The sequence below is a fragment of the Emys orbicularis genome, chromosome 3 (assembly GCF_028017835.1).
Source record: "Emys orbicularis isolate rEmyOrb1 chromosome 3, rEmyOrb1.hap1, whole genome shotgun sequence".
NCBI lineage: Eukaryota > Metazoa > Chordata > Testudines > Emydidae > Emys > Emys orbicularis.
Window position 1 is genome coordinate 158,923,878 of NC_088685.1, and position 18,411 is coordinate 158,942,288.

The 18,411-nt window shown below is 42.7% G+C and overlaps 1 protein-coding gene across 2 annotated transcripts in view; it reads right to left on the reverse strand.

Moving 5' to 3' along the window:
• Window positions 1-18,411, reverse strand: part of NVL (nuclear VCP like) — a 63,817-nt gene that overhangs the window by 26,011 nt on the left and 19,395 nt on the right. For both annotated transcript variants that reach the window (XM_065400758.1, XM_065400757.1), the window contains exons 14-18: window positions 16,251-16,469; window positions 14,073-14,177; window positions 12,821-12,883; window positions 10,370-10,489; window positions 7,636-7,735 (exon numbers count right to left, since the gene is read on the reverse strand). In XM_065400758.1, the coding sequence (XP_065256830.1) occupies window positions 7,636-7,735; window positions 10,370-10,489; window positions 12,821-12,883; window positions 14,073-14,177; window positions 16,251-16,469 (607 nt within the window). The remainder of the gene's footprint in view (window positions 1-7,635; window positions 7,736-10,369; window positions 10,490-12,820; window positions 12,884-14,072; window positions 14,178-16,250; window positions 16,470-18,411) is intronic.

Sequence of the window (18,411 nt, forward strand, 5' to 3'; positions counted from 1 at the left end):
ATGGTATCAAACACTATGCACTTTTATTCTACTTTCCATCTGAGGATCTCAAAGTGCTTTACAAATATTAAATTAAGCCTCACAATTCCCCCCTATATGGTAAGTATGATTCCCATTTTACAAACAGGAGGTTAAGCACAGAGAAGTTAAGTGACTTGTCCAAGGATACACAATAAGTTAGTGACAAAGTCTAGTAAAACACTCAGCTCTAACTCCCACTTACTTTAACTAATAATCAGGACAGGCTCCAGGGTTTTTGCCGCCCCAAGCGGTGGAAAAAGAAAAGAAAAAGAAAAAAAAGCTGTGATCGCGATCAGCGGCAGCTCAGCCGCACCGCTTTCTTCTTCGGCGGCAATTCAGTGGCAGGTCTTTCCCTCCGAGAGGGGAATGAGGGACTCACCGCCGAATTGCTGCCGAAGAGCCCGACGTGCCGCCCCTTCCCCTTGGCCGCCCCAAGCACCTGCTTGCTAAGCTGGTGCCTGGAGCCGGCCCAGCTAATAATCTATACTTCCTCTTACCCCTTTTTTTCAGTCACTGGCCCTTAAATGATCCTGAGAACCTGAATGATTACACTTCTGTAATGGGGAAAGAAAAATTTACTCAATGTTTACCCTAAGGTGGTGCTCAGCACTTGTTTAATCATTTTGGATAACATCCAACCCTTTTCCATAAGTATCTCACACCACGCAAATTACAAAATGAGCTTACACAACAGAGAACATAACTACGTGACAGAGCTACCTAAAGAGCTAGGACAAGAGTCAACAAGGTTTGTGGATAAATTTAATATACTCAATAGAATGAGACAGGTTACTAATTATTGCAGACCAAAATCCACAATGGTTTCTACAGAATTTTGGAACAATTCAAACCCTACTTATAGCAATGATTCTTGATGTTCTTGTAAACTAAGGCCTGGGCTACACCACAAAGTTAAGTTGGCATCATGTGACCAAATGACAGAGGGCACAGGAGACGCACAGAGTTTTACAGAGTCCCCTGGATCAAGTATATGTACAATAGTTTACCAAAGGGTGGCATGTAAGGTCTCTACCAAAAGTCAGTAGCCCACTAGTAGTCAATCATTTCAAAATGTATGAGTAATATGTAAGGAGTTATGTATCTATTCTGGAAACTATGTTCTCAAAGCCTTGAACTTAAGGCAGGTAACCAAGAGGTGATGTATTAAGCAGGTTCCTTTCAAGCAGGAAGTTGCACACGCTTATCTCCCTGTCTGGTCCCACAACATAAGACTATCTGCATATGGAGCCAGATGCTAAATAAAAGATTGCAAGGTCAACAAGAGAGGGAGGCTGTGGGGAAGAACAAAACAAAACAAACAAGGATGTCCTGTTTATGGAAAAGAACAAAGAACTGTACTGATGTATCTATGTTACCCAATAGATGCCCAGGATCTTTTACTGAAGAGAAACTGTCAGCATGTTTTGTCTGGAAAATACTGCAAAGATTTTGGGTGAGCTAAACTTCAGTAGACAGGAGAGTATCTTGGTAATGGTTTAGGCTTTAGAATGAGTGTTATGATTTTATTTTACATGTTGCCATTTGTTTCCAATACTTTGACTCGCTACTTCTCAAATCTTTAAGTGTCCAGTGAACAGGAGAAGGATACTCCAGGGCGACGCTCAGAGATTGGAGGGTCCAATTGCTAACATGCAGAGGAACAGTGGAGGCTGGGGGGAGTGCTTGTGTTGCCCGTGGCCGGTGGAGTCAGGGAGCTGACACATGACAAGCACAAGGCTTCCTCATGGTAAGGGCAGGTGGTAGCGAAGTGCCTCACAACTGTGAGTATCTCCAAGAAGAGTAACAGTTAGTAATGACTGAGAATCACAATCCTGTGTAGCAGGAGACATTTTATGGCCTTACACACTTGGGTCACAATGACCTCCACTGTGGATTTTCCAACTCCAAAATAATTGCCCACTGACTGACAGCAATTTGATGTTGCAAATTTCCAGAGCATGATTGCCACTTGCTTCTCCACTTCCAACGCTGCTCATTTTGGTGTCCCTGCACCAGAGGGCTGGGGCAAGCTTGGCACCCAGCCCCAGAAATGTGTCCTTTTGCATCCAAAAGTTCTGCAGCCACTGCTTGCTGTTCCAAACCTGCATTATGAGATGATCCCACCAATCAGTGCTTATTTCTTGGGTCCAAAAATGGCACTTTGCCACATGGAGCTGCTTCATGAACGCCATCAGCAACCTAGCATTCTGTGTGCGGTGTCCATCAGCATCCAGTTGTGCTCAGACACCTCTGCATCACCCTCATCACAACCCCAACTGCAGCAATACACCCTCAAGCTGTGCAAATACTAGAGAATTGTGCATCCTGCATTAGCAACAGACAAGAGAATTGTGCTGAGGTCTGCAGGCTCCATGCTTCTGTCAGAGAGATGGTGGATACCAACAAGTGCTGTGTGGACTATGGGAGAGTTTTTTTAAAAATGGAGCAAAAATTAGGGAATGTGAAAAGTCTGATGGGGTGTAGAAAGTGGCATGGTGGGAACTTGACCCTATCTCCCACAAATCCCTGGGCCACGGGCTATTGTGCCACAAAGCATTGCAAAAATGTCCCAAAAGGGACTGCACTGGATGGTAGTGCAGGGCACAGTGGGGAACCTACCCAGGGTGTGCCACACTTTACATCAACACAAGCACTCCTGGTGAGTATGTGCCGTGCTGACACAAGCAGCCAAGTGTGCATGTGCCAGAGCAATACACAAACTTCAGTGGCTGTAACTTGTGTCAACCAAACTTTGTAGTAGACCTGGCGAACGTCTTCGATCCCAGATTCTGGGACGGTAGTGGAGTGAAAAACACAATACAATTATTTGACCCCATCTGGGCTTTAAAGACCTTTACCTGAGATAGCACATCTGCCTCTTTTTCACTCTCTGAATTTCTTGAAAAACTGGGAGCTCTAAGGCTTAATTCTCTTTAGATTAACTAGACAGTTTGACTTTGGTTCCACATGCAAAGGGAAAGAGATGCAATTAAGTTTAGGGTATCAAATCTCTGCTATTATGACAGTAATCAGAAAGATTTAAAAGAGTTCATCAAGGTCATTTGGTATGTGCAACAAGAACTTCAGAAACATCCTGTATTTAAAGGAGAAGTTGGAAGTCCTGTTTTAGAACTCTTAGCATGTGATGCCATTATCATAACAGATGTACAGTATGTTGGTAAACACACAGCACATGCACAATACTCCCCCCCCCCAGCGTAGTATTAAATTGCTTGTTTAAAACTGTTTAAAATGTAAACAATGCCTTTTGTCTGGCAAAAAAAAAAAAAAAAAAAATTTCCCTGGAACCTAACCCCCCTATTTACATTGATTCTTAAGGGGAAATTGGATTCGCTTAACATCGTTTCACTTAAAGTCGCATTTTTCAGGAACATAACTACAACGTTAAGTGAGGAGTTACTGTACAATCCCTACTGTGGTTGCTGTTATACCAGTATAAAGGTAATCTATATCTGCATAGCTTATTCCCTTTTGCATATGGGAGGAGCTAGATCAAGATAAAGAACCTTTATACCAGCAAACCGCATCCACACGAGGGGAGAGGGTGTTGCACTGCTTTAACTATACCAGAATAGTTAAAGCAGAACAAACTGTATGTAAACAAGGCCTGAGTAGCAACCATTTGTCCTTTACTATACTGGAGGCATGATAGTCTGCCATGATACATGGAATTGAAGAGACAGGAAATTTTTGTGTGTGATCTTTCTACCATTAGGATAGTAAGCTAGAATTTTGGGATTCTTGAACAACTGCAAATTGCGTATTCATAGTTGTCTATTTTCTCTGAGCAATTCCAACAGAGTTTCTCACAATTCCACAAGAGCCAGAATAATCTATGAAACATTTTGAACTGCATCAGTTTAAGGATCACATATGTTAGCTCATTTTCTTCGTTTGGTTCAATTCTCACATGAATTCCAGATCTTTTCACCAAATACACTTTAAATAAATGGGTCTTATGCCATGTAATACATTCATCCATGAAGCCTGATGAGCTAGAGATCTCAATTTTCCTAAGAACTCATTATTAAATACTTGCTTTGGGCACAAACACTAATTTCAAGGTTCTGTACATATAATAATAGATTTGTGAATTCTGCCAAGATGTCTTAATCTATCAATTTTATTTTTTTTCAGCTGTAACACATCCAAGAAGTCTAATATCTTCATGTGTTTCTTTCTGCACCCAAAATATTAGCTGGTCATTATCTTTAAGTGATCATTTATAAACTGAATATTTTACACTGTGCAATTATATCCTGCAGTGTTTTTTATTCAGTGTTCTATGTATGCATTGCAAGGGAATTAAAGGGCTGATCCAGTGCTCAAGGTCTCCTATTGTCATCAATGGGCACAATGAGGTAACAGCCTCTATGCAATTTAAACAGTCTCCCGGAGATCTGGCGCTAGGGGAAAAAAGTTATTATGTGCCCCCAAGACATAAGTTCCCTTTTGTAACTGCAAATAATGTACCCGAGTCACAGAGTGCACTTTTCTAATAGCCTTTGCTTGGAGTACATTAGGTATACTCAGGAAGTACTGCTTGTTTCCAGGAGCAATTCCAAGTACAGACCTGCCTTGGAGCCCAGTGGATGCACTGCATACAGGTAACAGCCGATAAATCACTTCAGTTAGACAAAGGAGTAGTGAAGGCAGTCAAGCCTATGGGGAACATGAATATGACCTGGAACAAGCCATTAAAGCAGAACAGTAGAAGTATTTGTACTCTTCAGCAGGAAGAAATGCAAACCTGTGCTCTTCAGAACAGCAGCACTTACACTGCCAAAATACCTTCACCCCACAACTCACATTTGGAGGGCGACTGTTCATAGTGAGTGAGAAAACCCGTTTGGATCCAGATTGCACATTTCATTTCAAACAACAGATTTCCAATATTATTTATCTAGTGCTAAAGGTATGTGGTACTGAACTGAACCTACACCAAGTAAGAAGTTCTCTGTTTGGTGGGGTTAACATTGTAGGGGCACAGGCAGATGATATGCCTGTTCTTTAAGTCTGGACATTTGACAATTTACCAGACAAAAACCGAAAATTTAAAGTGTGCTTTGACAGTTACAGGAAGTTCGTTTAATAGATATAAGGTGTGATGGTGGTGGAATGCCCCCCATTGTCTCATAAGAAGTACTTGCTCAAAAGTTTTCAACAGCATAATAAAACATAGTGCCAAATGAGGATTACAATTGTAACTAGAGCAGAGACATGTAGTTTCAAGAGATAGCTGCCCCTGCCCCTTTTGTATGGCTGTGAGACCCCTCTGGAATTACCCCTCCTTCAAGCCCCCTCAGACTCAGAATCATTCATGGAAAAGCCTCACTTTGGGGACACCAGGGCCCATGCTGCTCCATCCCTCCACCCAGCCATGAGTTCAGAAACTCAGCTGGCAGAAGCAAAGACAAGCAGTTGCAGAAGGGATCCTAGGGCACTGATGAGACCAGACTGCTTTTTTCAGGTTCTTTCTGGACATTCTTTCCCCTACCTTGACTGGTTTTCACTCCATTTCCCACCCTCCCTGTCTCTTTACTTCAGCCTCTCTCATTATGCCTTGCATGGTCCCCTTCTCCCCAGCTACCTTATCCCCCTCTCTTCAATGTCCCCTCTCCCTTCCTTTGTCTCTGTTTATCTAATTCCTTCTTAACAAAACCACACCCAAATTAAAAACCACAAACACCAAAAAAACCTGCAGAACTAACACAGCATTTGCAGACCTTCATATTGTTCATTCTAAGTTCTCTCTCTTTGTACCCACTCTTTGCCTTGTCCATTGAGATTGAAAATTCTCCAGGACATGGAATGCCTCTTACTCGGATTGTACAATGCATAGTAGCATGGGACCCAGGCCTCAGTTTGGTCCATAAGCAATTCTATTATACAAATAATATAATGAGTGAGTTTTAAGAAGCGTTATGTTAAACAAAAAGACAGTTGTGTGTGTATTAAGTGGAGAAGCTGTTGCTAGCATATATGAAAGTCACCCAGAGTACATCTACACAGCAAGCAGAAACCCATGGTAGCAAGTCTCAGAGCTCAGGTCTACAGACTTGAGCTTGCACTGTGGCACTGAAGATAGCTGTGTCAATGTTTAGGCTTGGGCTGAGCCTAGGGCACTAGGCTTCAGAACCTGAGGCTCAGAGGTGAAAGTAAGCCGGTCTGGTCCAGTTCACCGTGCCGGACTGGACCAGCTTCTCCGGCGGTGATTTAAAGGGCCCAGGGCTCCAGCCGCTGCGGGGAGCCCCGAGCCCTTTAAATCACCGCTGGAGCTCCAGCAGCCGGGCTCGGGCGGGGATTTAAAGGGCCCGGTGCTCCCCACAGCGGCCGGAGCCTCTGGCCCTTTTAATCATGAAAGGCCTCATCTCTTCTGGTTGAGGCCACGCCTCTTCCAGTTGAGGCCATGCCCCCCACTCAGGACTCCGGCGTACCGGTAAGCCCTTTAAGTTACTTTCACCCCTGCTGAGGCTTCAACCCAAATGTCTACACAGCTATTTTTAAACACTGCAGCGCGAGCCCAAGTCTGTAGACCCAAGCTCTGAGACTTGCTACCACAGGTTTCTGCTTGCTGTGTAGATATACCCCAAGATTTCAGGAGTCAAACAAACAATGGGGACAGAGTGGCCAGAAACATGACCAGGATGAGAGGAAGGCAACTGAAAAAACAGGACGTGCTAGGGTTCTTGAGAATACGTTTTTTTCGGGAGCGGGGGGTGTGTGAAGAGGGGAGAGAAGGAAGGTTATGGAGTGGAGAGAGGAGATAGATGAGATGGTATATGGAAAATCTGGTATAAAATATACAAAGCCATAAACTTAAACTACACAGATGAGTGGTAAACAATGTAAGCTGAAAGGAGCATGCACTGTGTGAACTATTTCTAATCGTATTTTCTAAATTCCAAGGACCTAATTCAAAGCCCACAGAAGTTAATGGCAATTTTTCCATTGATCTCAATAAGCTCTGGAACCAACTGAGAGAGCTTTATATCTGAACAAGTTAACTTCATTTTACATCCTGTCAGTCGTGACAACTTGGAATAGACTGATGTCTGCATGAAACTTGGTCTATGCCAGGGTCTTATTCTGAACAACCACTGTGCTTTTATGTACACAAAAAGGTTAGTTGAAAGTCACCTGACCTCATCTGAATATTAAAAAATGCAAACAAAAAATACAAGCAAGACAACATACCTGCTTTAAGGGTCACAGTCAATTAAGCCTTAAATTAGATTATATAAATTAAGGTTTTAAAACAACCTTAAATGTAGAAATGTTTTCTTGACTTCTCTATGAAATAGTGTTTGAGTTCACATCTCCTGCGGTGTTTGCAACCCATACCTTGTATCATTTTGTTAGTAAATGAGAACCAGAAAATGACTCTTCATTGTTCAAGCAGAGAGAAACATAAGTAGTAAACATAAATGGTGAAGAGTTAGATATTGAAAGTTGTTTCAGTTGTAGTAAGCTAAGGTGGTGTTAGTAACACAAGTATTAGTACTTGTTTCTAAAATATATTTTTTTAAACCTGAGAGTCCCTTTGTGGAAAAAATAGCAAGCTTGTTTGTTGTTTGCTTTTTTAATTCTCACCTGGCCTGTTGGTAGCCGCCATAATGAAAACCTGCTGACGATTTTCCAGACCATCCATCTCTGTTAGCAACTGGTTTACCACACGGACACTGGCACCTGCCTGAAAACAATAATGTGGTTCCAACAAAATTCAGAAAGCAAGCAAGAATGTGAATCATTTAAATACAGAAAAAAGTACTTATTAGTCTTCCAAAATACCACTCCCAAGATTATGCTTCTCTCGCAGCACTTTGATCAAGATTCATTCCTGACCACTTCCGTCATCTCCTTTGCTCACCACCAGCCCTGCGTCATGTGTCACGCCACCTTTGTACCTGGCACACATCTCATATGTAACAGGTGACAAGCATCCTCCTTCTCATTAAATAAAAAAAAAAAATGAGGACTATGCCATCCTGTGAAGCACTCGCTACTTGAACCACCCACCATTCTTTTTGTCTTGCTTAAATATAGACAATAAAAACCACATATGCACAGGCTTTGAGAGCCCAATTAAACTTCTAAACCAAATACATTTTGACCAGCTCAACTCAACTCATAATTAAATACAGTAGAACCTCAGAGTTAGGAACACCAGAGTTACAAACTGACCAGTCAACCACACACCTCATTTGGAATGGGAAATACACAATCAGGCAGCAGCAGAGACACCCCTCCCCCCCAAAAGGCAGGAAATACAGTACAGTGCTGTGTTAAACTACTAAAAAAAAATAAGAAAGCAGCATTTTTCTTCTGTATAGTAAAGTTTCAAAGCTGTATTAAGTCAATGTTCAGTTGTAAACTTTTGAGAGAATCACCATAACATTCTGCTCAGAGTTACCAACAACCACCATTCCCGAGGTGTTCATAACTCTGAGGTCCTACTGTACTAACATCCCATTATAGCTACTACTGTTCTAAACTCTATTGTATACTACTCAACACATGCTTTAAAATTACAAGATCTTGGACAGGGATTCTATTAGCGAAGTAGACTTATAAGTCTCTCTTAAAAAAGTAGAATCCTATTGAACTTTGCTTTTCATGAAAGTTAGGCTAAGAGCAATGGCTAGAAATATGCCTCTATTAGCAGACAAATGTAACTAGACATGACAAGGAAGAATAGGTGGAGAGATATGGGAAATTCTAGGTAGGGGACAAGGACGCAATTACAAGAGGAGATTGTTCGGTGGTTCTGCAGATGTCTACTTGGTTGTTTTAGGATTTATACTTTTATTCAGAAATTAAATATAAAAAAACATCAACCTGCCCAGAATTGACAGATAATCAAATCAATGGGAGAAATAACACACATTATTGTAAAAAGCAAATGGAAACACCTAAGGTGATAGGAATCCCAACTATGCACCACAAGAATTGTAGCTCTGATACTGGAGCATAGGCAAAATAGCACCAGTTTCCTTTAGCTCGATCACTGTAGGAAAGGGAGTCCTCAAAATTATGTTGAGGAACTATACAGACCTAAGATCTGACTCACTACAGCACTACTCCAGTTTTATGCTGATGTAATTTCACTGAAGCTACACCAATGTACAAACTGGAGTAACAAAATGACTCAGGCCCATAGTGTTTATATTGATTTGGGCCCCAAATCCATGTCCTACAGAGTTCACAGCTCAGCGCCTGGCAGGGACTCATCAGCCTGGCTGTGCTTTGCAACAATATAAATTTCTGCATTTTCTGAAGGTGGGGTAGGAACAGGGGACTTAGAGGCAAGCTGCTCAAACTCCCTCGTTCCTACCCATAGGAAGGAGTTGCACTCTACCCAACCCACCGATGACAATGCACAGACACAGTGACTCCATGACTACACAGATGGCATGAAGGCTACAGGCAGCTGTAGAAAACTTCAAAGGGGCTACATGTTTGAACATCTATATAGCAACGTGTCTGTGCTCATCCAAACAAAGGTGTGCTCTACACTTAAAATTAGCCTAATTTCAGCCATTGGTGTAGCTGCTGTAGCCCAAATCCCTAGCATACATGAGGAAAGCTGCGATTTGCACTGGTGGAACTCACTTTGGTTTCAAGCAGAGGTCAGCTCCACCAGTGCAAATTGCTGCTTTCCTTGTATGCACGGGTATTTGTGCTGGTGCAGCTACACTGAGGACTTAAATAGGAGCTAATTCCACATGTAGACAATGCTTAAGTTTCTCTTCCACAAGGCAACCAAGATAGATGGGTTCCTCTGGTGAAGCAGCTATGAAGGCCACATATACCACTCTGCTCCTGCCATAAAACATTTCCTTTATTGGTTGGGCCAGCACAGACTCAGCATACATGACATTAAGGAGCTTCTGTTTCCATTATTATTGCAAACAGGGTTCAGGATTTGGCCCTAAGTTAGTTATTACACTAAACTGCAAACAATTTTCCATTATGGCTTTCCAGTGGCAAGAGATATTGTGACTCCCAAACTAACATATCTCAATTGGAGGAATTTTCCATAATCCAGGAGCCATTTGCATATACCTATGAGTACATAGATCAGCAGGAGTAGGTATTGTACCCAATTACATATTTGGTGCTTGCATTTTTATCTTTGGCTTAAATATGTGGCAACTCCGAAATTTAATTATTGTTTCTGGGAGACAGCAGATTTACATGGCATCTCTACTGAATGGTCTCTGAGGAAGGGGCCAATGAGACAGTATTTGAAAGTTTACACAACACACTCCCCACTTTGAAACCCACACCTGAGTGAAGTTACTTGTGGAGATGTTTTCATACTCACCTCACGGTCTGATCTCCGAGGGCATAAAGCATCAACTTCATCAAAGAATATAACACAAGGGGCTGAATTTCTGGCCCGCTGGAATACCTGACGTACAGCACGCTCACTTTCGCCAACATACTGAAATAAGCAAGACATAAAGCTCAATGAAACTATGTGAGACATCTACATTTTGCCTGACAACCCCAATTTAACCCATAATTTGAGGGTTGCCAGTTCACTCCATTTAAGTCTGCCACATCATTTTTTTTAATTGGGGACAAATTTACATCTGAACTGGTTATCTTTGTGATGTCTCACGGTCACACATGCTCACATTTGATAAGATGTTACAGGCAAGGATCTCCCCTTTTTAAAAAAAATGATATCTGCGGTGTTTTGACTAAGAATTAATAGTTAAATTCTTCACTAGAACCTTCATGGCTCTTCAGCTGGTCAGATCATTTTGGTTATCAAAGTCATCCACAGATTTGCTTCATCTGTAGTTCATATTGTAATTATATGAATACAGAAAGGAACAATTGAAATAGAAGTGAGAGGTTCACTCAAAAACAGTCATTATTTGCACACACACACAAAAAATGTTCAAATTATGAATAGGAATGTTTCATTTTTCCAAACATGTTCATTTACCATTGTTACACTTTGCACTCATTTATCTTCAAAACTCTCAGAGTTCAGGAGTCAAAACAGTTTCCCTTAGCACTTAAGGAGACAGGGATCCCCACTATGGTGGATTTCTCTTTCCCTGCCAAAGGGCATCTCTTTCAGCAGACTTGAGGAAGCCTAGGACAATCAATCAAATCCACTGTTTCTAGTTCTACTTCACCCACTACCAATAAGCAGTTAAGTGCTACACTCCTCCAACTCTGCTTTGAAAAACTAAGACTGAAGCCATTGTGCTCAACACACTTCTCACTTTTAATCAACTGTAGCACATATTAAAATTTAATTACTGTAAGTGTTTCTAAGCCCAGTGCTCAGAAATATGAGAGACTGAAGCTTCAAACTAGTGTTAATCATTGATCATAAAAAGCAATGACATTTAAGCAACATATCTTGAACATTAACAACTTTTCTGATGTTCAAACCTCTATTAAAAGTAGAATGGGAAGGAGTTTTGGTAACATTTTCAAATTTGGTTGCCTAAAATTAGTTTAGTAGATAGTTTGCTTAGGTAAGTGGCCTGATTTGTAGATGTGCTGAGGACCCACAGCTCTCATTAAGAATGAAAATTTTGTCCTTAGTCCTACTTACATACTGGAAAAGATGCAAGTAACTTGCTACTTCACCAGGCCCCCCATGGCCTCATTTTCTTTACCATGAGAGGTCGTTTGAGCTGGGACAGATCTAAGCCACCCAAAATTCCTCTCTCCTCTTTCTAGAGCAGTGGTCACCAGCCGGTAGATCACGATAGACTGGGTGATCCTGGAGCCTCTGACAGTCGATCGTGATCTTCGGCCGCTAAAAGTCCAGCAGCGCAGCGGGTCTAAGGCAGGCTCCTGGGGTGGAGGTGGGGGAGTAAGGGTCTCCATGCGCTGCTCCTGCCTGCAAACACTGCCCCCGCAGCTCCCATTGGCCGGGAACAGGGAACTGCGGCCAATGGGAGCTGCGAGGGCGATGCCCGCAGGGAGGGGCAGAGCTCGGAGCCATGTGCCCTCCCCCCTCCTCCAGGGGCTTGCTGGCTGCTTCAAGGAGCGGTGTGGGGCCGGGGCAGGCAGGGAGCCTGCTTTAGCCTCGCTGCACCGCCAACAGGGAGCCGCCTGAAGTAAGTGCCGCCCGGCAGGAGCCTGCACCCCTCCCGCATCCCAACCCTCAGGCCTGAGCCACCACCCCGAGCCCTTGTCTCAGCCCTGAGCCCCCTCCCAGAGCCAGCACCCCATGCCGCTTCCCGCACCCCAAACGCCCTTCTGCACCCCAACCCCCTGTCCCAGCCTTGAGCTCCCTCCCGGAGCCAGCACCCCATACCTCTCCTGTACCCCAACACTCTGCTCCAGCCCAGAGCCCCCTCCTGCACCCAAACTCCCTCCCAGAGCTTGCAACCCGCACCCCCTGCTGCACCCCAACCACCTGCCCCAGGCTCATCCTGGAGCTCCCTCCCATACTCTGAACCCCTCCACCCCAGCCCAGAGCCCGCACCCCAACCAGGTGAAAGTGAGGGAGGGTGGGGGGGTGACAGAGTGAGCGGGGATGGAGTGAGCGGGGCAGGGTAGATCCTGGGTTGCACTTAAATTCAAAAAGTGATCTTGTGTGTAAAAAGGTTGGAGACCACTGCTCTAGAGAACAACCTGCCTGCCATAAGGGCTATAAGAATGAGGAAGAGGATATACAATGCAATTTTTGTTGTGCAAACTATCTTCTATGTAATGATTAGTATTTTCACTTGACCCAGGCTTTAGCCAAGAATTCAGTCAAAGGCAGAGGCCAAGGTGCCACGAACAAAAAACTTACCATATTTAACAGTTCAGGACCTTTCACAGAGATGAAGTTCAGTCCAGACTCATTTGCTACAGCCTAACAAAAAGAAAGACAGATATATTCAGCTCCCACTCCTGATCCTCAGGAGACTTTCTGAAGTCTCTGGGGAATCATCATAGTAAAAATAGAAATGGGATTCATTTTCTCTCCTTGACTGTTTTGGCAAGATTCCAGATGCTGACACTGAGCTGGGATATTATTTTTTATCCTGTCTGCTGAACTAGGAAGAACATCAAGGAAAAGGAGATCTGTCAAGCGTTTGTCAAAATATACAAAGCTCTTTAGGAGATATACTATCCCTTTACCCACTCCCTAAAAAACAAACAAACAATTAGTTCTGGGTTGGTTGAAAACAGAAGGGTTTTAAAAAAATTTTTTTTGAGAAATGAAAAAGAAAAAAAATCATTTTGGGGTCAATCAAAACATTTTGTTTCTGAGGTTTTAAACCTTTTTTAAAAATAAAATTAAAGTAAAATTCAAAAAGAAAAGTTATTTCAGCCTTTTCAGATCTTTTGGGGGGGCTGAAACACTTTAAGAAATTCAATACAAATTCACAAAATGTTTCAGTCAACTCCAATTTAATTTTTTTGGCAAAAAACCTGTCAGAAAAATTGTGCCCAGCTCTATTTTTAAGGCATTGGCTGCACAATTCTCATTGACTGATGAGAGCTACACAGAAATTTCACCCCATAAACAGCGCTCGATGTTCAAAGACAACAACTGGTCTGAAAACTTTGGGTGTTGGAAAGGGAGAAAGGCCATAAGAAATGTAATGCTCCAGCAGGAACGCAAAAGCATTTGCAAGAGAAGGTATATGGTAAAGAAAAAAGAGAGCACAGCCGACCAGGTCTGATCACACCCTCCACAGTGAAAAATTCCAGTGATGGGCGTCTCATAAATGAACCATTTTCTTTCCGCTCTTTACTATTTTATTTTTATAATTTAATTCTTTAACTTGAATGGGGGAAAAAAACAAGGCAAACTGTAATTATTTTACTAAGAAACCGAATAACTTCCAAAGAAAATCTTGTACTCCAACTCCTGACGAGGTAAGTGCAAGAGCTCAACTCCTATTATATGGCCTGGACCCAGTTATTTTCTGTTAGAAGCCATCTGGTCATTCTTACAAAAACATCTACTTCCTTTCTAGAACTCTCTAGTCTAATTTTGGTACTCTCCCGCCTCCCAGTAGTCATATGCAGGGTGTGAATGACCAAACTCCTACCTTTGCCAGTAGTGTTTTGCCACACCCAGGAGGCCCTGCAAGTAGAACACCAGCAGGAGCTGTCAGGCCAAGAGCTTTGAATTGCTCTGGATTCCGCACAGGTGCCTATAAAAAACCCAAACAGTTCTCAGTGACAGATATAGCTGGTCTGAATTTTCATCTAACTGCAAACTAGAGCTAAAGCAAAAGGTGCATGACTCTGCACCAAAATTGAACAAGCAAAAATATGGGCATATTTGGAGCTGAAAAATAGGTGAGTAGGTACTGGCTTGTGGAAGCAAATGACTATTTTGTGCATAATTTAGACATTGACTCAAACAGTTTTAATAAAAGCCTATTACTTAAGCCATACCCAGTTTATGTAAAGGCCTGTTGAGGAAGAGGAAATTGCAGTGAGAAATGCACGCACAATTATTTTACAAGTTATAAAATAAAGTTTAGCAAATTGTCAGAAAGAGTGAATGTGGGTCTAAGATTTAACAGTTCAAAGCCATAAAATAAATTTCCTCAGAAATGTTTCATCACTAACAAAGACCAATTAGATCAAACAGAGAAAGTTAGCTGTATATGTTCATTCATAAAATTGTGAATATTTTTCTTAAAGGAGATGTCCTATCTCCTAGAACTGGAAGGGACCTTGAAAGGTCATCAAGTCCAGCCCCCTGCCTTCACTAGCAGGACCAAGTACTGATTTTGCCCCAGATCCCTAAGTGGCCCCCTTAAGGATTGAACTCACAACCCTGGGTTTAGTAGGCCAATGCTCAAACCACTGAGCTATCCCTCCCCCCAGTAAACATCAGATACGACAAAGCAGAGTTTTCAGAACACTAGAAACAAGGCCTCACAGAATTGGCTATCAGGATCTTAATAAAGACATACAGAACCATGGACAATATTATGCACGAATACATTCTAGGCACATGTAGAGGGCCCCATGTACCGTGGCCATGGAACTGGCAGTAGAATCTATCCCTTGCAACAGAACTATGCTCTAGAACAGGGATCGACAACCTTTGGCACGTGGCCTGCCAGGGTAAGCACCCTGGCGGGCTGGGCCGGTTTGTTTACCTGCCACATCCACAGGTTCGGCCGATCGCGGCTCCCACTGGCCGCAGTTCGCCACTCCAGGCCAATGGGGGCCGGCAGGAAGCAGCGGCCAGCACATCCCTCGGCCCGCACCGCTTCACGCAGCCCAAGTGGCCTGGAGCGGCGAACCGCAGCCAGTGGGAGCCGCGATCAGCCAAACCTGCAGACGTGGCAGGTAAACAAACCGGCCCGGTCCGCCAGGGTGCTTACCCTGGCGGGCCTCGTGCCAAAGGTTGCCGATCCCTGTTCTAGAATGTAGGCTTTCCTTTAAAAGTAAAATATTTTCCTAGCCCATATCATGAAGATAAAATTTGAAAATGTTAAGAGAGTGTGTAAATCAATGCAATTATCCTCTTGAGTTTACAGATATTTTAAAATGATAGCTTAGAGAGGTGCAATCTCCTTTATTCACCTCAATCAGGTGTTGTCACCTTTTTGTTTCATAGTTAAATGTCAACATCATTAACTATTTCACTGGGGGGCATGGATCAGCGTTCATGTCGCACTCCCTGTCAGTATCCAGCCCAAGCCAGGGAAGCTAATGATCCAACCAGCAGACCAAATTCGGTCATGAATCCTGGTCACATGCCACATGAGGCAAGTTGCACATATTCATAGCAGAAGTATCCAGCTGATGTGCTTATCCCACAACACCAAACTGCCTCCCATTCCTCCTAGGTATCAAATCCCCAGTTACTCCAACACAGCTGCCAAAACTTCCATGACACTTCAGATGCAGTTATCCATCACTTCAAAAATTCACAACACACTGAAAACTCAAAGCGTGGGGACAGTGTAAAATAAGTTAAACCTCAGAAAAAAACAGACCGTTTGACTGTATTATGATTCATTTTCATATTAGTTAGACATCTGAATGCTGTAATCTTAAATGAAAGTGCAGCAGAATTTACAGTTTGCTGCACCAGCGTGCTGCAGATCCTGGGACCTTGCCATAGAATTTAGGACCAGTTTGCTGTGGTACACCTAAGACCTTGTGTATATGCCCAAAGAAAACATCATGTAAGTTTAACTCCGGATAGCTATCTTAGCCTGGCACTGCCTAACAGGACTTTAAACAGCATTCATGCCTACCAGTATTGCCATAGTGAGCTCCTCCCGAATGTCCTCCAGGGCTCCGACATCCGCCCATGTCACATCAGGGACAGTGACAAAGCCTTCTCTCTTGGCGGAGGGCTGCACCGAAGACAGTGCAACAATGAAATCATTCATTTCGATGCAGAGCTTCTGCAGCTGCTCCTCCAGCAGGGGATCTTGTTCCTTTAGCAACTCTAGCAGCCTCTGCAATTCATCCTGAGGGAGAAGGCGGTGGGAAGAAGAGACAATGGACAAGATTTTAAGAACAAATACCATTTTTCTCAGAGTTTCCTCTACAGCCAAAGCCTGTCAGAGTCCAAAGTGGTAACATTCACGACACAGTGCGTGTGAATTTAACACTGGAGAAAGATAACAGACTGACTACCCTGGAGTCTTAGTTTAAATCCTATATCAGGGGAAGGCAACCTATGGCACGCGTGCCGAAGGCAGCACGCAAGCTGTTTTTCAGTGGCACTCACACTGCCCGGGTCCTGACCACCGGTCCAGGAGGCTCTGCATTTTAATTTAATTTTAAATGAAGCTTCTTAAACATTTTAAAAACCTTATTTACTTTACATACAACAATAGTTTAGTTATATATTATAGACTTATAGAAAGATCTTCTAAAAACGTTAAAATGTATTACTGGCACGCAAAACCTTAAATTAGAGTGAATAAATGAAGACTCGGCACACCACTTCTGAAAGATTGCCAACCCCTGTCCTATATATATATATATATATATATACATACACACACACACACACACATCCACAAAACAAGGCCAACATGGGCAGTGGTAATGCAAACTTCCTCCCACACTGCTCCGGAGAGAGTTCTCTCCGTGCTGCACATGCAGTTCTTGATCTCTTCTGTTGGGACTGCCAACCAATCTGACTACATTAACTAATTCTGTTTATTTAAAAAGGTCATTGCTCATAACAGAGAACAAATCATTGGTTCTGCGTAGCAGCACTGGGAATTTCAGCCATGCATTTACATTCAGTTGTATGTAGCCCTTAAAAGTCAGTGCTCATTTATAACAAGCTTTCAGTACATTACTATGCATCACTGCATGTATTTTTAGGTTCTGTGGTTTAGTGGTTAATGCTGTGCAGTTGCTATATGCAGTTTCCAGTCACCCTCTCGTTCTCCCAAGCTGACCAGATCTGTGTTTGATCTTCAGGCTCTGGGTACAGTGGTGGTGAATGACAGAGAGCATCTTGCATTGTTTAACACTGCCCCATCTGGCAAACTGCGATCCAGACAGACTCTGAAGGGACAGGATGAATACTATGCAGGTCTTCAGCTGGAACACATTTGGAGTTTAAAGCACTGACTATTAAAGTCAGCTCCTTACTGAGAGGCTTGTATCAGAGAATTCCTTGACCAAATAACTCCACCTTCCACCATTAACTCTACCTCTGGTCCTAATATGGCATGGTAATATTAAGGTGGGATGGTAGCTCCAGGATTTCCATTTCAATAGAGGTACAAAAGGTCTACAAAGTTCTGTCTTTTGCTTGCTTGATTTTCCCATAGCAGTTTGTGGAGGGGAAATGTCGGGTGAGATTTACTTGACTGTTCCAAAAATGGCCATGTGATTAAAATTTTTCTAGTGTCCAACATTTCCTTCGGAACCTTCCCCCCCCCATAAAACAACAACAACATCACTTTGAGGGGTGAAACTCAACAGGTGTGAATGCTTAGTTTTTGTAGATTGGATGAATTGCTGTAGAAAGGTTTTTTTGTGTTTATTTTTATAATAAGCATATGTTACTGTTGACTGTCTAATGTGGTCCTAGGATACTGTCATTAATATTGATCTTACACCAGTCCTTAACATACAGACCTCTATTATGAGTGTTTCCCAATGATCAGGAACCTCTTTGATCATGCTGACATGAGAGTTGCAGCTATTTGCTTTAAAAAAAAAATAAAAAAAAATCACTCACTCCTAGTGTTCTGGAAACGTGTGAGGAGCATGAGTCATGATTACATTACCCTAATGCAGCTGACCTCTACTTAAATTAAAACTATTTTCCTGGACAATACTTCTATAAGTAGAATCCGAGTATGCATGTGGAGTTTAGAGTACTCTGAAATATCAGCTCTTAAACCAGAAGCAGTCCTTGCAGAATGCAGGCAGAGAACAACT